The sequence below is a fragment of the Phyllostomus discolor genome, chromosome 6 (assembly GCF_004126475.2).
Source record: "Phyllostomus discolor isolate MPI-MPIP mPhyDis1 chromosome 6, mPhyDis1.pri.v3, whole genome shotgun sequence".
NCBI lineage: Eukaryota > Metazoa > Chordata > Mammalia > Chiroptera > Phyllostomidae > Phyllostomus > Phyllostomus discolor.
In genome coordinates, this window is record NC_040908.2 from 35969997 (window position 1) to 35993738 (window position 23742).

Sequence of the window (23742 nt, forward strand, 5' to 3'; positions counted from 1 at the left end):
TAGAATTACAGGGTCACATTTTAATTCCTGAATTTTACAGTTCAGCATTAATATCACCACATGTATACAAATGGTGTAAAACAAATACAGTGGTATTTTTGATACAAAATAAACATCTGTTTTATGGAAAAACTATACTTCATATCTACACAGACAGCCCATCTTTTCCAAACAATAGCCAAAATTAAAATTAACTACAAAATCTCCAAAACAGGGAAAACTGCTTTAGTTTAAGCTATTTCAAGAAAAATGGACCCATAACACATTACAGGGGTGATCTGAAGATTGTAGCTGGAATTACTATTTTTAATTTTTCCCCTAAAGCATTAAATTGTAGTTTGGGGGATGTTTTTCTCAGCATTATCTTAGATCACAGATGAACAAACTAACATTAAAATATTTACACTTAACTTGCTTGTTCTAAAAATAAAACCTCTTAACTGTTTGCCTCAAGTTATTTTGAATTCATTACGTACATGGAATGTGCTTTTTACTCTTAAAAAAAAAAGCAGCTTTAATATTAAACCCCTGTTTGTTTATGGAAAAGGTTCATGTGCTGCATACTGACTTTGACAATAAAGTAACTTCTTAGATCAAAATGGCCTCTAGATATTAAATTCCATTGAATTCAGCACTATTCTTTGTATGCTAGTCTTTATAAGTTACACTTTAAAAATTTCCTGCAGCTCTGGAGAGAGACAATTTACTAACAAAACAGAAAGTAACTTCAAAGTACCTTCCACAAAAGATTGTACTGGTAGGCAGTTGAACATTATGTTCAATCTCCCGTTTCTAGAGAAAATCATTTTGGGATACTACTGAACTGACTCTTGGCATCTGTTATCTCTAAAAAGTGCTGATTTTAAAGTTATATGAACAAAACTGTCCATTTTGAATCCAGCTTGTTTGTTTTCATCAAAATACGTACGAAAATTCCTGGTGTAGAAAACTCAACCTGTGCCGTGTTATGGGGCATACTTTCCTCTGACCACACAGAAGGGCTGAATGTTTGTTGTATCTTCAGAGAAGTGGTCTCAATAGGTTAACTTCATTTTTTATGATTATCGAATGTTTTCCACAAAAATTTTTTTTAAAAAGAGGCATTTGATTAAAAGAACAACATGGCCAGCACCATTATACATGTTATTGGGTTTTCATCTGAAGTTTTGTAATTGTTTCTAGATCGATACCCCCTGGAGCAACCCTGCATTAATATTGTCAACCTTGTCCCTCCCCTAAAACCGTCCCCAAACCTGAGAGTTTCCTTGCTGAGAAGCATTCTCCCAGGTTCTGGTTACTGAACTTTTTTTTTTGACAGCCTGTAAGGCAAACCCCTTAATTACTAGCAAGCAATCAAGTTCCTGGGAAGCCTGACTTTTTTATAGAAGTCTCCTAGCTGATATACCGAGTGTCTTTTGCTACTTCCATGTTATATTTATAAGTTCAAGTGAGAAAGCTTTCTGAAGCAGAGTTTCAGCTCATTGACCGGTTGCAGCATTTTAGTAAGACCACATGTTGAGGGTCCCCAGTAAATATTTTATGAGCCAAGGCGAGGTCTTTTCCTAGGAGATGTTTCTTCTTCTTCATCTTCCTCTTCGTCATCTGGATAATCCACTAAACCAACCAAACTTCCCTATTGAAGAATAAAAAAATAAATAAAAAAAACATGTAACTTAAATAGATATATCTGAATTTGATAAAGGAGCTGCCTGAAATTATGCACAGCTAGTAAGTACAATATAACTGGTGGCACTTTTAGTTACCTTCAACTTTTCTATTTGTCTTGGATTTTTAATGATGCCTCATGATTCAATTTATTCAGCAAAATTTCACTGTGGAAAAATAATTACATCCAAACAGCAGGGCTGACAAAGAATCATGCATTTGGAGCTGAAGGACCCTGGAGATGAAATAGTTAATTTCTCCAATTTCCAATGTAAGAGAACAGCCAGTCAGGGACAGTGAGTGTATTCTTAGTCTCTGTTCCTTATGCGTGCATTTCATAACTAGGCCCATGTCACTGTTTTCAAATGGCTGATGATAATAAAACACATGGTTCCTAAAACTAATGAATAAAAATTCTTGGGCTACCTCTCTCTAACCAGAAGAAAAGTACGAATGAAGTAATTCAGGTGTTTTATGAGTAATGAACCCCTCTGAAGATCCTATTCAAGTCCTGGAGATTCTACCCAGAAATTTGTATGTCCTGAGGTTTGCATGCATTTTGAACCAATCCCATGAAACTTATCCAAGTCCTACAGGTTAAGACTACAGGGCTACTGAAAACACTGCATTTATTTCAAACCCTTCAGACATCTAGGGGTTAAACAAATACAACTGAAATAACTCATTTCAAACCCAAGTAGCTTCATTCCTAAAGAACCTAGGTATCTGGCATTAACATTTTACCAGAATATAACAAAAACACTGTAAAATCAATCAACAAAGGCCTTGGAACAGCTAGAAACAGTTATTTGAAAGTCTGTGAACTAAATAAAACATATATACTTACGTTAGCATCCTTCTGCTTCAGTTTCAGCTTAACACAGTCTTACGTTTGATAAGCAAGAGGCAGTATTGCTAAATTGTTAAGAATACATTGATTGTAGCCTGACTGCTTGACTCCAAATTCCAATGCCGCCACTTTTTAGGTACATGACCTTGGGCAAGTGATTTAATCTTTCTATGCCTCAGTTTCCTTAACTGTAAAATTAGTATAATAGTAGTATTTAGACCTTATTGAACTATTTTTTAAAAATACTTCATTTATTTATTTTTAAAGAAGAGAAGGGAGGGAGAAAAAGGGAGAGAGACAACGATGTGAGAGAAATAATGGGCTGGTTCACCAGCCTGAGGCTGGTACTCAGTCCACTGAGCCATACCACCTGGAATCTCCACCTGGAGTCTACATTTTTGTAAAACAATAAACTGAGACTTGTATTTTGTGTTCAAAAGAAGAAGCATCACTTCAGTTAGGTCTTCCACTATGGCATTTTCCACCTCTTGTCCTTTTACTCTATATTCATAGTTCAACTATGTTTATGCCTTTTTATTGTTAAGTGACACCATTTTGGGGAAAAGAATGGTTACATATAATACAAATGTAAGCGAAAAAGTTTCATATAAAATTTAACCTTGTACCCCCAGATGATGTAGCTTTGAGTATGGGCCTGTGAACCAAAGGGTCATGGGTTCAATTCCCAGTTGGGGAACATGCCTGGGTTGCGGGCCAGGTCCCCAGTGTGGGGTGCATGAGGGGCAACCACACACTGATGTTTCTCTCCTTCTCTCCCTTCCTTCCCCTCTCTCTAGAAATAAATAAAATCTTTAAGGAAGAGAAACTCTTAAAGTATCATGATACAGCTAAATAAAATGAAATTCTAGAGTCATCAATGATGTTTAATAACATAAATATTCTTATAATAAATAAATAAATAAATAAATAAAAACAGGGTACAAATCTGTTTACAGAAAGACCTCAGTTACATGTCAGATAAAGAAACCACATACCTAAAGGAAAATCAATCAAGTGTTAGAGCAGTCATCTCTGATGATGTGGGCAATATTTTTCTTCTTTGAAAGTATTTTTATTCTCCAAATTTTCTTCAGTAAACATAAAATAATTTTACAGATGGAAAAAAGCCAAGTTTATTTATGTGTCGAGCAGTTTCACATACCTTGGTGGCTGTTACTGATGTTGCCAAGTTTGTAGTTTTGGAAGAGGATCCATTAGAAGTTGCTGGTGGTGTCTGAGCCACTACAGATTTATTGTTTGTACTGTTTGCTCCATTAGCAGCACTGGTGGAGTGGGAGAAAGTAAATTTGAAACTACCAGAAGATGTCCTTTTGGGAAGATTTTCTTTGTCTTCACTTTCTTTTGCTAAACCAAAAGTAAAATTTTAAACTTATTATCAGTAAATATTGTTAAGTCAACGTATCTGAAAAGAACAGTAATTTAAAAACTTTTACAAAACACTGTCTGTGCTTTGTAAGAGCTAAAACAGTGGAGAGGCACGATTAAGTCTTTATTACCTGGAATCTCAAAGTCAGAAAGGACCTTCAGAAGCATATAACAAATCAGTCCCCCTATGCTAGAATTCTACACTGCTGTATCTAGGACACTTCGAAGGACTCACTATTTGCTTAATTCCTTGTCTCCCTACAGCTTCCACTCACTGACTCTATACTTTTATGCTCCTTTTAAACCCCTAATAATCTTTCCCATAACTAATATTTCAAATGCCTAAAGACAATGGTATCATTGCATCTATCAGTCTTTTATTTCCTGAATATTCCATGTTCCTGTGTGGGTTTCTTTTGGGACAGGAGTCTATTATCCTTTAACATCTGGTTGCTACTATTTTTTTGAGGGGTATAGGATTTTTAACTGGATATACTAATTCAAGTTTGGCCTCAGTGACTCTTTTGCCAGTAGCCAGTACACACAGTGCCTGTAATGAGTACAGGTAGAAGAATCTGGCTACTAAAAGTGTCTATTGCTTAGGAGCTATTTGCTCCTGCAACTAAAATAAACGGAACTTACGGCATTAATGAGTGGAAAATGAGTAAGGCTCAGAATACTTTCAGAGAAAATGTAATAACTCAATGAAGCACTAACTAGTAAAAAATACCTTTAGATACTTTCACTCAAAAATGACAAACTTATATATAAGTCTAGGAAATGCTTTTTCCTTCCAAGATATAAATTTTTATTAAACATTTAGATGATATATACAGGTCAGTACTCCAATAATGGTAATTTCTCAGGCAACAGAACTAGTTCTGTTCTTTGAAAAGATAGTTCTTTGAGAAGATGGGTAATTTTACTTTTATTTCTCTTGATACTGTATCTTTATGAGACTTTTGGGTGGGAGGAGGTAGAAGAGGGTCCAGGGGGATAAATGGTGATAGGAGACTTGACTTTGGGTAGTAAACACACAACACAATTTACAGATGATATATTATAGAATTGTACACCTGAAACCTATTTAATTTTATTTACCAGGACACCCCAATAAAGTCAATTAAAAAAAACCTTCTATAATGATTTTAACATTTCAAAGAGCATAGTTACTTCTTTGAGCTTAGTTTCCTTAGCAATAATAGGCAGAGTACTCTGAAAAGGTTCTATGGATCTGTATGGTGTCTATTATTATTGGAGATTTCAGAATAGAAAAAAAGCCAAGACTGTTCATAGAAAGCCAAGTATAAGGAGATAATGAAATTTCTAAATAGCAAATGCAGACTCTCATAAAATAGAAAGCTTCCAGAAAAATATTGTAAACATGAAAAGAAATCCTAAACAAATTTAGAAAAAGTACATAATTTATTAAATATTATGATGCAGTATTAAATTCATCTTTCATATTTTATAAACAATGACCAGAACTTTACAAGCAAATGAATAACTTTTACAATAATTATAAGAGGATGCACTATTCAGAAGTTCAAAATTTTAATACCTTTCTTAGTCTCCATAAATTTTTCATAACTATCTGGAAAATCATCTTCTGGCTTAGATTTTTCCACTGGTGCCACAACTGCTTTTCCTTCCTCCTCTTCATCTTCATTAAACCACAATTCTTCATCTTCTTCCAAGGCTTTTGCATCTCTTCGAAATCTGTTACTACGCAATATAGATGGTACACTGTAAGAAACATACCATAAATTTTGAGTCATGATTTATAATTCATGGTAAGATTGAATTTGAGAATACTTATGTATAACCAAGAGGAGCTGAAGTAATTTTAACTGGGTAATATTTATAAGATGAAGAATTATCTTGAGTTACAATATGGAGCAGTAATTTTTCATACAAAAATTTGGAGGTAGGGAGATAGCCTACCCTCCTATATATAACCTTGTCCTACCTAATTGTGGAAAGAAAATTCCTGGGTAAATTTCACAGGTAAGATCCAACATAAATTTATAGGCTATAAATGTAATATACTTAAACAATACCTGTTCAGTTTCTGATTTTGTCTGTCTTTTTCTTGCTCATATTTAGTCTTCAATCCTTTGAATGTCTGAACATATTCAATCGATTCAAGTGCTTTATAAAAGTTTTCAACTATATGTGCAGTAAGAGACTTGATATCTTCCTGTATAAGCACAAAATTTAGATTTCAAATATAATACAATGCTTGTTAGGAGAAAAACTTAAAAAAATTGTGTTTTGTAATTCCAAAACTGATCAAAAAAGGTTTTTCAAAATCACCTTCTAAAAATAAATGTCCTAGTTTCTTTACACATGAGCCAGGACTCCACAGAAAACTTGGAAAAAAGGAGAAGCAAATCACTGGATGGAGCCCTTTTGGAGGATTATAAAGAACATTTCAAAAGTAAATGGATTTAGTTTAGGTCTTCTGTTCATTTTTTACACTTACATAGAACTTTACAATTTCAAAAGCACCTGCACATACCATTTCACTTGATCCTCATAACAATTTTATGAAACAGGTTTTATTATACACATTTTACAGCAAAGGAAAATTGAGGCTCTGAGAGAAGTTGGATGGACTGGTAAAGAGCACAAAGCTAATTAGAAAGCAGATTTTGACGTTATATTTTCAATAAACATTAGGTATTACTTAATGACTTCTCATTTAACACGACGTCCTATCTATCCAAACGAGATACACCTTACCTAAGATATAAACACAGATTCCTCAGACTATATTGCATATACAGATCAGATAAACTATTAATTTGCATACTACTTGTTTATTCCCAGTCTTCTAATAGTATAATCTTTGTGAAACAAACTAGTAGTAATAACTTCTAACTTCTAAGTGAAGCATTCAAAGTGATCACTGTAATGCATGGGTACAAAGCAGGCTCATTATTGAATATTATTAAAGTTGTGATTCAGGACTTTAATACTAGTCCTGAAATATACAGGCTATTTCTTAAAGATCCACCATAACCTGATTGCATTAAAGGATTTTAAGTCTTTGAGTTTATCTGGATATCTCAATGCAAAATAAATGCAAAGAAGGAAAATTAGAACTCTAGGAAAAACAATCTATGTCATACACTCAAGAAAAAGGTAAGTTTTGGGATTCAATGTATATTTATCAACTATTTTTATTTTCTGAAAAAACAAATTCAATCACAGGAATAGGGAAGGGTTTGGGAACCTTACAATTTATTGGTATCTCATCAAAAATTTTAAAGGAAAAAAATGTTGAAATTTAATCTCTGATTCATTAGAACAGTACACTGTGAATCTGGGTTCAGATTTGTTGGTGAACTTGAGCTTGTTAACTACATTTCCTCTTTTCTAAGGCTAAAGACAGTACTTCAATCCTCTTCATCCTTGTGAGTATCATACTCTTGGCAAATGACCAATATTATAAAAACAATCTGGTCACTCAAATAATCTCCATATGACAATAGCATGTCATCAGCAGAAATCTGATTTGTAAGAAACAAAACTAGAAAGTGAATTCCTAGCTTTGACTTTATTTTTTTCAAGTTCTTTCTAACCACATGGCCAGTCCCTGGTGGAATGACTTTAGTGTCGAGAGAGGGCAAATTTATTGTTATCAGTTTTACAGTTATCTGTCTTACCTTTGTTATTCATATAGAACTTTCTCCAGGTCTTTTAATGACAAATCTTCTGTTGCCCAAAACTGAGCTGTAACATAACTTCAAACTCTGACTGTGCTCCTAACCAAATGGATGCTCTTGAATAGTTCACTTAATCACTTTGGGTATCTCAAGTCCCTCACCTGTAAAATAGGCAGTTGGAGTAGTCCATCTAACTCCCTGAACTCTTCAACTCAGAATTCCACAATAAATCCTATTTTTATACATCTCATATCAATGTCTAACAAAGGAATTATTTTTCAACCTGTTAATTTTTATCACTAGCCCTACAATTATCAAAGAGATCACATGAATGACATGCCTGTCTGTAATGTCCACATATGACAAATTTGATCCTAAAATACTTGGCCAATAAATGGAACTAAGATGATTATAGATAAATAGGGGTTAAAAAAGACTGCTAAATTTCACAATTTAAAATATTAACTTTACTAAACATGTAATTATTTTACTTTACTAAGAATCCTTTAATATAAACTTACCACTCTTATGAATTCGAATAACTCAATAACAGCTGAATTTAACAGATTGTATCGAGTTCCATTATCCAGAAGGGCATTTATAACTGGCTCAAAAAGATTTCCCTTGGTGATGTAACGATTATAAAATTCATCTTTAAGGCCAATTATCCGCCTCATAAAACGAAGAGCACCTAATTAAAAATAATACAAGGAATAAGTCAAGGATCTTATTAACGTTAATCATTATACAGGTATTTTTACATAAAACAATGTCTATGTTCTTCTAGAATAAAAAGCAAAACTGTGCACGAAACATTACTGGGCTCTGAGAAAAACACAGTTAGGGAAAGGCCACTCAAAACCTGTAGGAATGCAACTTGAGTTAGCAGAGCTAACAAAAACCCCCATAATGGGCGATTGGGAGATAAACTACCTAGGCAGGTGGCTCCACAGCAAAAAGATTTTAAAAGTAACACAAAAACCTAAAAACGCAAACGATGGTAGTACTCAGAACAGTGTGGTGGATGAGGAGACAAAGCAGTGAAGGCAGCTCAGAATCAGCAGGGGGCTGTCCTTAAGGTGCCCCCCCCCCCCCCCCCCCCCCGGAGTGGTGCAAACTGCCAGAAGAGCCTACCTCTTCAGGGGAGGGGGCTGTGGAGGGAGGTACTGCTTTGAAATTTTCTGAACACACAGCCAAAGGGGCCTCTGCTGCCAGTTTAACAGAGTTCACTATTTCTGCTCTCTTTGCTTTGGAAAAATCATCTGTGACCTAACGTTACTTCCACATTATAGTAATTTCATTCTCTTGTTTACCAATTGCTTATGAACTGTTTTGCCTTAGGTAAACATGCACTGTGGCTGATCAGACTGTACTTGTAAAAGAACAATAGAGTAACAAATAAATAGTATAATTTGGCTTTTCACATTTTAGAATACTGAAAAAACTTTTCCTTTTAACTAGTTTTTTTCCCCTAAGCTAAACAAATTTAACAATGTTACTGCTAAAATTACTAAAAATTATAATTTTAATCCCTTATTTTTATGTTTGTTTTCCTGTAATTTATAACCTTTCCCATAAGTAGTTTCTTCTATTGATGCCACTACCCAAATCTTTCAAAATACAAGGTTTCCAATTTTATAAGTTGTCTCTCATTTCAACTCTCTGTTGATGGATAGAAGTCATTCAAAGAAGATGTGATTGTTGAAAGAGGTTATAAATGTTATCTGAGAATAAAACAGAAACAGGCCACAGACAGTAAAAATGTATGGTAACTGTAGCACTGAACAAGTGTGGAGAGAAGTTAGTTATAACATCACCTCTTTTTGTGGTGGGCTAAGAAAGCGTTTACTTAAGATTAAAAAGACTGAAGTACTGGCAAAGAGGTGAGCAAATGGGCATGCTCATCTACTGCTGGTGAATGAACCAACACAAACAAAGCTAGAGGTAAAACAGCACTGCATATAATAATGGAAGTCTTGAAGCAGTATAAGCATTTAAGTACTAGAGATTTGCTCAATTATGATATATCCGTATAAATGGAACTACTCTGCAGTCATCAAAAAAGGACTAAAGAAAAGCAGACAGAAAAACCTATTATGAGAATCCTTCCTAAATTAATATATAAATTTAATGTAAGTGCAATCAGAATGAATTGGATAAAATTATTTTAAAGTTTTTGTGATAGAAAAAATGTCCAAGAGCCAAGAAAATGACAAACAAGAAAAGTGGAGTGGCGCTCACAGACATTAAAGTTTACAGCAGAGAGACTACAATGGCATAAGAAAATACATTCCCTTTATTTCACTTAGTGAATTAGAAGAACAGATAGCCCAGAAATAAGACAGAAGTATATATGGCAACTTACTGCATAATAAAGAGAAACTTTAAATCAGTAAATAAAAGTTTATTTAGTAAAAATGTTTACACAACTGGCCATCCATCTAGAAGACAACAAAGCTATTTGAGAAAAAATTTCAGATGTATTACACACATAAATGTAAAAAGTGAAATACACATTATTATAAGAAAATTGAGAATACGTGTATAATCTTAGGACATAGAAGACTTTCCTAAGCAAGACAAAGAATCCACAAGCCATAAAAAGGAAAGAGACATGTAAGAATTTTAAAAGTCATATGGAAAATAAAGGTAAAGACAAATGACACTGAAATGTTTCCCCCCCAAAACAGGATAAACTGATAGTGTCTCTAATATGAAAAGAGCTCTAAGAAAAACATAATAGGCAATTCATAACAGATAAAACACCAAAGCACTAAAATATAAAAAAATTATTGTCAAGGAAAATGTAAATTAAAACACAAATGGAATACCACATTTTCCACCATCAACTTGGTAACATATTAACAAACTAGTAGAACGGAGTGCTAAAACAATGTCAAGCGCTTCAATCCTTTGGGAAAGAAATCCAGAGGCTATGTGTTAAATTAAAATTTAAAAGGATATGTTAAAAATATATCAACACTTTGCCCTGACAATCCCATTATTTGGAATCTATCCTATGAAAAAAAATCAACTAGTACATAAGAGATTTATATACTAGACTATTCACTCCAGTGTTGTTTGGAGTGGCAGAGTACCAAAACAATCCTGTAATCCATGTATGAGAGAATAGTTAAAATTAGCTGTGGAAAAGCCATTCTAGGAAATGTTACTCAACTCTGTATAGTACACAAAAATCGGTTCACACCATATCCAATGACCTAGAGTAATATTAAGGGGCTGAGAAGTGTGTTAGTATCCTGTTTTTGTAAAAATAAAACAAAAAAGACCTTTGTGCATGTTTATGTAAATTTCTATAAGTATGGATAAAGGAATAGAAAAGAAATAGTGCAGGAAGTTAACAGTGGCTACTTTATTTTAAATATTTATTTATTTTTTTAGAGAGAGGGGGAGGGAGGGAGAAAGAGAGAAACATCAACGCCCCGATGGGGGACTGAACCTGCAACCCAGGCATGTGCCCCAACCAGAACTGAACTGGTGACCTTCATTTTGTGGGAGGATGCCCAACCAATTGAGCCATGCAGGCCAGGGCAACAGTGGCTACTTTAAGGCCTTAAAAGTAAAGGATGTAGTAGGGAGATTAATCTTTTCTTTATATATTAAGTAAATGCTTAAATTTTAACTATAATTTTTATATTCAGAAAACAACAACAAAATGACAGAAGCAAGCGTATTTATCTCATTTGCAGGTGAAATTATAAAGAGGAAAGGACAATTTATAGTTTGCCAAAAATCAACATTGATGCAAATATTTTACAAGTTCAATAAATAACCTGAGTTACACAAAAACAAAGCAAGGAAGGCCTGTATCTCAAAAATATAAAAAGAGTCGCTACTAAATGACAGTTTGAGGAAGCAGATATATAAGATAGCAGGACTGGTTCTATTACTGAAATGTTATCATTGAACAGAGTATTATCTCAGTTAAGCTAATTGAATCTAAATGTGAGCAACTGTGTGGATGAGGAAACACTATGACCTACTCCTCTTATCCTTTAAATAAAACAAAGATGAGTATTTCTCATAATCCTCTCTTTAATAGCATATATACTACTAAAAAATACACAAATTCACATGGGTAACTTTGGCTTTTATCTCTATTAGAAATATTGTTCCTTAAAACATTTTACTACACTATTCATTTAAATTTTTACTTACATAATGCCAGGAAAGTGTGCTTTGAATTCATCAAGACCAAGACTCTTCTTAGCAAGTCCTTGTTCATAATATAGTTTTTTATGTGATATGTGTGATGTTCCACACAAAATGTGAGTAGCTCTAAAATTAAGGCAAGCAGCTGTGCTGTTTGATAATTATCTACAAAGAAATTATCACATGAAAATCAAGTATTGCAATACACCTAAATAGAAAATAAAATTTATACCCTACATTTTAGAATAAAAGTAAAATTGTATTTCCTTCTTATTCTTAGATCAACTAAAGAAGTTACAGACTTTTACTTTTTCATTACGCAGACTCTCCAGAAGCAATGTCAGTTACCTACTAAACATATTTTTCTAAGGCTGTTGCATAAAATATTTAATAATGTCAAGAGGAAAATAAAACCCTCAATAAAAATCTACAAACATGATAGTAAAACCACAAATGCAATGGGATTTTCTTCATAATGCTTCTTTAATACGTTTTAATTATTAATAAATCTACATTAGGGTCCACAGTACAGAGGAAGTACCTCAAACTTTTTGCCTAAAGTGATACAATGCAAATTTCCCAAGAAAAATTAATATGCTTTCTTTAAAGACATCTTTAAGTAAGGGACATTCTTGGCTATTTAAATATCAAGTGAAAAATGTTACATTGAGATGTTAATCTTTTTTTAACATCAAACCATAACCATACATGCGTTGAGAGCCCTATGGAAATAAATGAGATTTCTTTTCAAGAGGCTGTGGTTTATATATTCATGGAATTATTTCAAACTGTTTCCTGGGCATCAAAGTTGAATATAATGCAAGGGCTTATATAGGTAATTACCCACACCTATTAAAAATGCTTCAGACAAGGAAATATTAAACTATGAGCAAATTATGGAATCACAGTCTTACAGAATAGAAAAAAGTAACTGACATCACTTAATACAATTATTTTAGTTTTCAAGAAGGTTACATACATAAATATTTTGTGGAATTATGTTGCTATTAGGAATAAATTAACATTCTTTTAAGTAACAGAATGACCATTAATATACAAAATACAATCCTGGCATTTCAAAGACATTTTCTACTTTAAATCAAGTAAAGGGTTTTACTTACTCCAAACCAGTTTGTCTAACAGTAACCACCATCTAGTCCCTCACAGTTAAAAAGAAATTCATTTAACCTCTCAATTCCCAAATTTTACTTATAAAAGATTTTGTAACAATGATCTACAGTGTTAAGTTAAATGTCTTGTTTTCACTTTCCCAAGATAAGACATGAAATGACTCATCTATTATCTGAACTGTCTCCTTGCAGGATGCTAGGTACACACAGGCATGTTTTCCATGCTACCAGGCCATACCTGGTATGCATGTTATGAGTAAAAGCAACAGTGTCTCCTTCCACTCAGAGTCATAAACAAAACTTAAACATATGGCTGTTACGAAGACTACTAACTAATTGGTCTTAGTTTTATTGGGTTGGCCAAAAAGTTCATTTCGTTTTTTTTACTAAGATGGTTCTAGTAGTGCTTAGTTGTCTTTAACCCCATTTGCTACACTGTATAGTGACAGAGATTTGTACCATGTGTGGAGAAAGCGCTGTGGCTAATCAAACGTGCCAAAAGTGGTTGCGAAGTTTTGTGTTGGAAGAGTTCTTGCTGGACAATGCTCTACTGTCAGGTAGACCAGTTGAAATTGACAGCAATCAAATCAAGACACTGATTGAAAACAATCAATGTTATACCATGTGAGAGTTAGCAGACATATTAAAAATATCCAAATCAATAAAGTTATTGCTGAAAATGAAAAATGTATCTTTAGTGGAAAAAAAAAAACATAGGGACTTTTTTGGTCAACCCAATAGATTTCAAAAGTAAGCACAAACTAAATCTTCAATGTTCAGATGTCTTCTCAAAAAAATATCAGAAAAGAAGTTCTACATTTACAGAGAAAAACAAAAATAAAATTCCAAATGATTTTCCACCTTTTATATTAAAGAAAGTGAGATATTTTCTTTGCAATAAAGAAAAAAAAAGTAAATTTATGGATTTTGTTTATGTTGAAAATATGCCTTTCTTAGCCTTGTACAAATGTACTATACTCTGAGTAGGAACAGGTTTATTATTTGTATTAGTTCATAAAATAAAAATTTATACTTACCAGGACAAATCGTGCTATTTTTGTTAGGTCCAACTATATTATCTAATAAAAAAAACAAAATCGGTTACTTCAGTAATGTCACTTCATATTTCCCTTACACTACAATATATCAAGTACATCTCTGATCATGATCTCATTTTACCCACATAATAACCATTAAGATACATCCATGAAGACAGCTGCTTCAGTCAGATATACCTCTGTCTACAATCTTTTACAAAACTGGGTACCGATGAGAAGTTATTAAAAGTATCATAAATATTCTACTAATAAATGATATACTGTCTTTTTTCTTCCTTCAGTCATCCTCCAACAAATTGGGTATGTCTCTCTATGTATTTCTTAAATTCCATAATAACACAAATATTAATAATCAATGATTTATGCTTTGAATTTTTTTAAGAACAAAGTAAGGTGAACATTGTAAGTTCGTTCCAACTTTTCGGCACACACCTTAGAGCACATTTGTGTAGGGAAATACAAAGATGTGTACTGGAGCATGGTTTGTACTAGCAAAAAGCTAAAAACAACTTAAATGTACATTAGAAGCAGAATGGCTTATAGCATACTCACATAAGAGAACACTATAAGAGTTAAAAATTGATAAGAACTCTAGACATCAATATAGAGCTCAAAAAAAGGAGTGGGTAAAAAGAAAAAAACTGCAGAATAACTGGCTTCTATAATAGAAGCCAGTGCATATCAAGGTTGAAAGCATGAAAAGTATACATGTCATAATAATATAAACAAACATAGGGATGACTGACTCCAAATTCAGTATTCCTGAGAGATGGAGGCAGGTGGCATGGAATGAGAATGGGCGAGCCAAGAGGAAGTATATGGATGTATGTTAAACTATTATCTAAATATTTCTGTAGGCTGGAAGTATTTCTATTTTAAAATGAATGATAAAAATGCATTTATTTTAATTTATATAAGTGGAACCATTCTGCAATAAAATGTTTTGTGATGTTTTACCCATTCAGTTTTACATTTTTGGTAACTAGTCAGGTGATCAATATTCAGTTATTTTAATGGCTACATAGTATTTCATTAAATGCATATACCACACTTTAACTTTCTTATGACAATCAGTGCAATAACATTCTTGTACCTGTCAGGCATATGCATAGATGTTCCCTAGGATATATACTCAGGGATATATATCCCTTGTCATATAAAGAACCAAGTAAACAGCCTGTTAGTTATAATACTTATTTCACTCTTTAAAAACAGAAATTGTAAGCAGACAAGTAAGAGACCCTACCATTTTCACATTTGTCTTCTGAAGTATTTGTCAAAAGTGGTGCTGTGAGGACATGCATACAATGGTTGTAGAAGAAATTCAGAAATTCACTTTTCTCAGTTTTCTGAAACATACCAAATTTAAAGAATACTTTATGACTTTTATAATGAATAAAGCATCTTCCAGATTAGCAGTGTGGGTCATAAACAGATACTTAAAGAACAAAAAAACTAGTTATATATACCTTAATCTTACTTTAGGACTTAAAAAAATCTATTTTATATTACAAATAAAAATGAAAGAAAAAGATCAGAGTATTATAAACAGTTTTGAGAAAATTATTCAGAACAATGTTTTTCAAATATGCTATAATCTGAAACCCAATGAAGAATCTATCAAGCAATGTGACAACTTAACTGCTTAAAATCTGATATACCAGACTTCACAATGTACCCAAATCTGAAAACCCACCAAATCAATTTATCCAGCAACTACACAGGACAGAATTTAGATCTATTTTTAAAATTAAAAACAAACAGACCCCCCCCCCCCCCAAAAAAAACCCCAAAAGCTTATTATTTGGAAACTTGGAAAATAATGCCTTTTGATTTTCTGGGCTACTACATTTTTATACAACTGGTCCTGTAAACATTCAATAATTTAAAAATAATATACGTGTTCTCTAAATATGAGGGAATTTTATAAAGGAACAAAGACCCCATTATTTTGAGACAATTGCTACTAATATTTTGGGATAGTTCCTTAAGTATTTTTTTTCTTTTTAATGACTTCTTTTTCTATGCAGTTGAGACCGTTCTGTGCATATTAATTTTTCCTTTATTATAATAAAAACAAAATTTACCATTTAACAATTTTTCCATTTACAGTTCAGTAGTGTTAAGTATATTCACGTTGCATAACAAGTTTTAAGAAGTTAACATATAGGGTCATAAACAGATGTGCTAACATTTCACTAAGAATTTATAGGTTACAAGATTGTATTTTGCCCCAAGTGAACTGCTACAGGAATATCATTGCTACTTGAATACTGAATAATCAAATACTTAAGTACTTACTGCTTTTCAAAATTGTATACATTTTCAATTTTATACTTACATATAATTATATATTTAAAAATCACTGACAACTGATGAGAGCAAAACATTTTTTTGCCCCGGCTGGTGTGGCTCAGTGAATGGAGTGCTGGCTTGAGAACCAAAAGGTTCAATTCCTGGCCAGGGCATGTACTTGGGTTGTGGGCAGGGTCCCTGGTTGGTGTCATATGAGAGGCAACCAATTGGTGTTTCTCAAACATTGATGTTTTTCTCCCTCTCTTCCCCTCTCTTTAAAAAAAACCCACTAAAAAAAAAACCTGAGTAATTTCTTACATTATTTGTAGCCAGCATGTTTTCTGGATCAATTAGAGTACGAAGAAGTCCCATTAACTGAACAGCACCTCCTAGCTCAGGATCACTATCACAGATCATTTGTTCAATTACTACATTAATGAGAAGGATATCCTGAAAGAAAATATTTCCATTAGTCCTGGCTTGGAAACATAAGAGACATACCAACTAGAAGAACAAAATCAAAACCACACAGACAAAAATTCCAAAGAATGTATGAGCTTATTTAAGCTCTTTTCCCCATTTTTCAAAGTTTTATAAACATACTAGAATAAAAAATATCCACTTAAATGAAAAGCAGAGCATGCTACAGCTTATGATACCATTAATATAGGGAAGTGGAGAAAAATCATTTACCACTAATTCTTGCTCAGTGGAGGTTCTAACAGATTCTCATTCTAGGTTTCACTGTCAGGTATGAATTTAGAGTTGAATAAACAAGCAATATCATACATTATGTGATGCCTTCACCCCTCCCCCGCCCCCAACACAGCTTATCTTAGCTCTCACCAGAAAATCCTTTCTAGCAAAAAATGAGGGAAAAAAACCCAACAACCCAGTACACAATTCTCCACAGGGAGTGAGTACACACATGTGTTACATAATAATTTAATGTCAAATAGATTTATTATTATATTAGTAACATGCTCTTGGGCCTTAATATATAAACCTATAAAGCAGCTTACAGATACAAAATTTGCCTTCTCCTTGTATTTTTTAAAGTAGAAATCTTGAGCATTAAATTAGGATACAGAGTGTTCGCGTAAAAACAGTTTTGACATCAACTCAGTGGTTTGGAAAACATGAAAGGTAGTAACTGAAGGAAATGAAATAAGGAACTGCATGGAATGAAGATAAATACCTAAAATTGGGAGAATTCTGGAAAGTAGTAAGTAGAAAGTTTCATTATAAAACACTTTGTATTATTTTGTTTTGGTAGCCTTTCCCAAACTTAATACACTGTTAAACAAAAATAATATATCCCTGTGAAGTTGTTTGTGAACCTAACGGAACAAAGAACCAACAAAACCATGTGATAGCAACTTAAATGCTTGAAATTAGAATGCTATCCTCTACTATGTTTCCAAATTTGAACACCAGTAAATCGATTCTATCATGGTAATAGAGAATGAAATTTCTTCAAACAGGAGTTATGAAATAAAATTTACAGAGCTACATTAATAAATCCAGACCCTAGCCTTATTTTAATTAGAGGAAAAAGAGCATGTTTTACATGCTCTTACATTACATGCTCGTACATTAATTTGCTGCTCTTTCTTATTGTGGTAATGTTCAGCAAGGTATATCTAATATAAAATGTTAAGATACTAGCCCTGGCTGGCGTAGCTCAGTGGATTGAGTGCGGGCTGCGAACCAAAGTGTCGCAGGTTCGATTCCCAGCCAGGGTACGCGCTTGGGTTGTAGGCCATAACCCCCAGCAACCGCACATTGATGTTTCTCTCTCCCTCTCTCTTTCTCTCAAGTGAATAAAAAAAAAAAAAAGATACTACAAAAAGGTGTCAGCCAATGATATTTCTTCAGAACAATGCTACATATAGCATTTACTTTAATACATGTCAATATGTATAATTTGGGATTCTACCAGTTAAATAAAGCCTTAGATTATTTATTTAGTTATATATAATTCTCTTAAATTCATTCACTTAAATTTAGGCAGAAAAATAATATATGACAAATGTAGGTTACATCTACATAAAAACACATTGGCAAGAAGAACTTTTTTTTCTTCCAATTTTATTTTAATCATTGTTCAAGTACAGTTTTCTTTCCTTTACTCCCATCCCAGCCCACCCACCCCTCCCTCCCCACCTCCCTCCCATTTCCATCTGTTGAAGCTATTTATTGATCTTTTTCAGCTCAGTCATTATATTCTTCAGCTCCATATTTCCTTTGGTTCTTTTTTTATGGTTTCTATCTCTTTGTTGAACTTGTTTTGTTTTATTTATTGTTTTCTTGATTTTGTTTAGTTATCTAGTTGTATTTTTTATAGCTCACTGAGCTTCTTCTTTAAGACAATTACTTTGAATTTGTTAGGCAGTTCAAAGTGCTCCACTCTTCTCTCACATACACGTATTAGTTTCAGGTGCACAGCATAATGGTCAGACAATTTTATAATTTAAAAAGTGATGTCCCCCAATAATTCTAGTACAAGTTATTATAGTGTTATTGATTATATTCCCTATGCTGTAGTTCTCCATTTTTTTAGGGTCAGTTACTGGAGCTTTATTTTGTTTCTTTGGTGGTGTCAAGTTTCCCGATTCTTCCTAATCTTTGTAGCTTTGCATTGTTGCCTGCATATCTTAAGAAGCAGTTAGCTCTTCCAGTCTTTACATATCAACTTTGGCAAAGAAAGCCCTTCACCAGTCAACCCTGCCAGAAGGTTCTGGCTGGGGCAGCAGGTGGGGTGCATTACTGGGGTTCATGGACCAGCTACTGAGACTTGTGAAGTCGTATTTGTTCTTAGCTATTGTGAGATGATTCCTTCAATGTTCTGAAGAGGCAGAAAAAAGTGATTCTCTCAGTTAGCATACTGAAAGGATGGGGATGTCAGACCCTTGCTTTGTTCTCTCTCTTTCCCCCAAGGAAGAATTCATGGGTCCAGGGAATCTCTTCTGGGCACTGTGTTGTGCTGACTTGGGAGAGGAAAGACATGGGTAAATTCAAATTATTAACCCTTCAATGCACCTTTTCTCATTTCCGTGTTCCACCAAGCTGCTGTGACTGCTCACCTGGATTCTGAAAGTTTCATTGAGATATTCTTGTCTGTTTATGGTTATTAAATTGAAGTTTCTGTTGGGAGAATAAGGGACAAAACTTCCTAGTCAGCCATCTTGCTGACGTCACTCCTAGTCTTACTGATATATGAGGCCAAACCCCTACCTTAGTGATACATTAATTCCTTATTCTCCTTTTCCCTTTCTCTTGTCACAGGTCAGGCCTTCTTTCTCTAGCCATCTGACCTCCACAACGCCATCAGAACTATTCTAAAACAGAGAGCCGAGCAAGATATTCCTTTGCTTAGAATGGCTACGAGATAAAAGATCCACTCAGATTGTGTGCAGGCAGTAAATATTCCAATCCTGTGCTGTCCATTACAATATCAATGTACCGCATGAGGCTATTTAAGTTAAAATTATTAATTCCTCAGTCACACAACCTACATTTCAAGTGCTCCACGCCCACGGTTGGGAGTGACTACCTTGTTGAATGGTTATGGAATTTCCGCTATCATAGAAACTAAACGGCACTCTTCAAAAGTCTGTTATTACAGCTTCATTGTTAAAGAAGGGAAAAGGAAAAAAACAGGAAAATAAATCTTAGACAAAGAGGAAAAAAAGAGGCAGAAAAAAAGGGCAAAAAGTGGGAAATTTCTCAGTCAATGAGTTTTAAAAGAAGCTGGTTTCGAAATCCTTGTGTCAGATGGCTTTAATTTTTAATGTTCTGAAGTTTCGTTTTAATGAGTTATGAATAACTTTGAAAGAAAAAATTATACAAAAGAGGCATGAATCCACAAAGTGGCCAATTCTTAATAAGGTCCAGTTATTTAAAGGAAAATCTGCTCTGAAAATAACTGAATCAGATTTCTGCTTTTGGACAAGATGAAGTAACAAACTAGATTTACTCTTTTACCCAAAACAACAACCACCACCAACAAAAAGCAAAACAAAACAAGGACAATATACAAGGTCTGTCTGGAAAAAGTCCAGCCAATGTTAATATAATGAGAATGGTTTGCACAACATCGATGTAACCTGGCAGCCAAGGAGAGTGGACCGGAATGCAAAGGAGCGAACAATGATGACTTCACTGTACTAGTCAGTGAGGGCAGTAGATACCATTGAGTGAGCATGTGTGTTGTGTGGCCATCACATTCAAAATGACTGAGCAAGTAGAGCAACAAACGTGCATCTAATTTTGTGTTAAGCTTGAATGTTCCTCCACGGAAACCATTCAGATGATTCAGAAGGCTACAGCTATGAGCAACTGGTGACTGACAACTTCATCATGACAATGTCCTTGCTCATGCATTACGTCTTATGCAGTTTTTTGGTGAAACGTTAAATCACCCAGGTGACTCAGACCCCCACCCCCAGATTTGACATGGTGAGACTTCTGGCTTTTCCCCAAACTAAAATCACCTTTGAAAGGGAAGAGATTTCAGACCATCAATGAGATTCAGGAAAATATGACAGAGCAGCTGATGGTGACTCGGAGAACTGTGTGAGGTCTCAAGGCACTACTCTGAAGGGGGTAGAAGCATCATTGTCCTATGTACAATGTTTCTTGTATCCTGTGTCTTCTTCAAATGTCTCTATTTTTCATATTATATGGCTGGATGCCTTCTGGACAGACCTTGTCTATGAAACTATATAGTTCACAATATAGTAGACATTAGCCAGTAAGATACAGAAATGGGGAAAAACAAGATGAGCCCTATTAGAATGTTAAGTTCTATTATTATTATTATTATTATTATTAAATATTATTATTTTAAATTGGGTTCTGCCAAACTAAGTAAAAATCAAATTCTAAAATACCAGAATTAACCACAGATCCAGAGATTATGCTTCACAGAGCAGTATAGAGCAAGATGATATTATCCCGGAGGCACTTCAGTAAACAATTAAAATTAGTCTACTATAATGCATGACTAAATCCACACAAAAGTAATAATGTGCTTTCAGTGATTACAAACAGGTGCTAAGCAATATAATGAATGGTTGAGCATTCATCAATGAACTACAAGATTTATCAGCATTATGAACAGTCTGTATGGCAGTATGGCATGTTTCACTTTTTAATTAACACCATAGAGCAAGCCTGGTGAACAGAAGGAATAGGTAAATCAAAGGACCCAGCCTCTTAAATGCTCTACTGCCAATAACTAGCTAAGTGACCTCATTAACTCTTCCATGCCTATTTCTCTAATGGCACAAGGGGACTGGAACAGAAGATCACCTAAGCCCTGGCTGGCGTAGCTCAGTGGATTGGGCGCGGGCTGCGAACCAAAGTGTCGCAGGTTCGATTCCCAGTCAGGGCACATGCCTGGGTTGCAGGCCATGACCCCCAGCAACCACACATTGGTGTTTCTCTCTCTCTATCTCCCTCCCTTCCTTCTCTAAATAAATAAATAAATAAATAAATAAATAAACAAATAAATAAATAAAAATCTAAAAAAAAAAAAAAAGAAGATCACCTAAGACTGACCACTCTGTCAAAATTCAAGCTAGCATTTCTAATTGTCTGCTAGAGTTCTTTACTGGCATTAAAACACTACAAGCGCAAGTCCATTTTTCCTTAATCTGCTTATCTAACAATGGCACTAGAAAACTCACACTCAAGCAATTGCAGGAAAATAATGAGATGTAGGACAAACTACTAGAACATTCCTTCAGATGTCAAACAGTGACTTGATCTAAAAATAAACCATTACAGAGTACTTCCAGTGAATTTATTCCAATGCTAGGGCACCAAAATCTGTTCTAGAGAATACTCTTTTAATCTTAAAATAAATCTTAAAATAATCCCCAAACTTCCTTTACCCATTAATGCCTGCTTATTCCTATGGTCTCTTTGTTTTACTTCTTTTTACACCACCATAGTAGATTCTGCAATGATATCATTCAAACGAGTATGAGCCTCTAAAAGCCAGTATCATTTACCTGAGATATTCTGAAATAGGGGTCTAAGTCAGGGGTCACCAAACCACAAAACTATCTGGCCAGTTGCCTATTCTGTACATGTACTGGAACATAGTCAAGCTTATTCTTTTTCAAACTGTCTATGGACAGTTCTTACTATAGTAACAGGGTTAAGTAGTTTTGACAAAAACCATGGGGCCCACAAAGTCTTATTTATCTTCAGGTTGTTTAGGAAAACTCTGCACATCTCTCGCCTAAATAGCAACATTTAAGTGAATGTGACTTCGGTTTCTAGGAGATATTTCAATGTTTTAGTTATTTGTAAATCAAAGGTTTATAGAGAAATGATAATCCCATTGGTTTCATCACACTCCAACCTCATACTATTCTTAGAAGTACTTTTGCTTTAAAAGTATATTTAAGGGGGTTTAAGAATTTTGCTATATTGTGAAAAGTAATTAGCAACAAAGGGGAAGTTCTGGGTACCTACACACAGAATTCAGAGATCATCCAGGATAAGAGCTGGCATCTCTATTTTCTGATTGAGAAAGACAGAGAACGTATTTTATTTTACTGCTTTTAAGACACATTTTCTTTACAATATTAACCTCTTAATATTGAGAAAAATTTTATAATGGAATTAGACAGTTACTGTTAGCCAAGTGAAACCATGACAAAGTTGTATGAAAATTCTCCACTGATACTTTCTGGTAAAATTAAGAAAATATCAGAATTCTGTGTATCTTCAATTCTATAAATATGGTAAGAGGAGAAAGAAAGAATAGCAAGGGCAAAGAATATTCTGCAATAGAATAAAAATAACTGATGGATGTCGCAGAGACATTTCTAGTCTTAAAAAAATATAAACGTAATAATTTAAAAAAATCCTGTGTAAGAAATTTGCTCTGCAGCAACTTGAAGAGAAATACTGAATCAATACTTCTTTCAACCCATTTTCACATGTTAGAAGCAAAGCTCCTCAAATTTGATGAAATGGTCCAAAACCTCACATCTGTGAAATGGCAAAACAGCTTAGACAAAGAAAACTGAAAGTCTTTTTAATCTTTACCTAATGACACTTTTTGTATTGCTTTTAGAGAGAGGAAGTAAGACAGGCGGGGGAGAGAGAAACAGTAATGTGAGAGAGAGACATTGGTTGCCTACTGCATGTGCCTGGACTGAAGAAGAGTGGATGTGCCAGATGGGGGATAGGAAATGCTAGGAACCCACAACGGAGGTATGTGCCCTGACTGGGAACTGAACTCAGAAACTTTGGTTATGGGAGAACACTCCAACCAACTGAGCCACCCAGGCAAGGGCTGAAACATTTTTTAAAGTTGGGGGCATTTCTTTCTTTTCTTTTTTTTATTGTTGTTCCATTACAGTTGCCCCCATCCCTCCCCCATTACTCTCTCCTGTCCAGCCCAGCCCCTACTACCATATTTCATCCTACCCCTCATTGTCCTTGTCCATGGGTCCTTTATACATGTTCCTTGACTTGACCCTCCCCCTCCC

At 34.2% G+C, this 23742-nt stretch overlaps 1 protein-coding gene and 1 long non-coding RNA gene across 5 annotated transcripts in view; both read right to left on the reverse strand.

Annotated features, from left to right (window-relative positions):
* Positions 1 to 23742, reverse strand: part of PPP4R3B (protein phosphatase 4 regulatory subunit 3B) — a 49195-nt gene continuing 25453 nt past the window's right edge. For 3 of the 4 annotated variants that reach the window (XM_028516978.2, XM_036027983.1, XM_036027982.1), the window contains 9 exons: positions 16547 to 16678; positions 15180 to 15282; positions 13913 to 13954; positions 11752 to 11910; positions 8094 to 8263; positions 5962 to 6101; positions 5463 to 5647; positions 3678 to 3880; positions 1 to 1633 (listed from right to left, as the gene is read on the reverse strand). In XM_028516978.2, the coding sequence (XP_028372779.1) occupies positions 1538 to 1633; positions 3678 to 3880; positions 5463 to 5647; positions 5962 to 6101; positions 8094 to 8263; positions 11752 to 11910; positions 13913 to 13954; positions 15180 to 15282; positions 16547 to 16678 (1230 nt within the window). In that variant the 3' untranslated portion in view covers positions 1 to 1537. The remainder of the gene's footprint in view (positions 1634 to 3677; positions 3881 to 5462; positions 5648 to 5961; positions 6102 to 8093; positions 8264 to 11751; positions 11911 to 13912; positions 13955 to 15179; positions 15283 to 16546; positions 16679 to 23742) is intronic. The other variant, XM_036027980.1, reaches the window with a different exon arrangement.
* Positions 20907 to 22978, reverse strand: LOC118501093. The gene is made up of 2 exons (XR_004903672.1): positions 21783 to 22978; positions 20907 to 21544 (listed from the first exon to the last, which is right to left on the reverse strand). It is a non-coding gene; the product is annotated as an uncharacterized LOC118501093 (long non-coding RNA).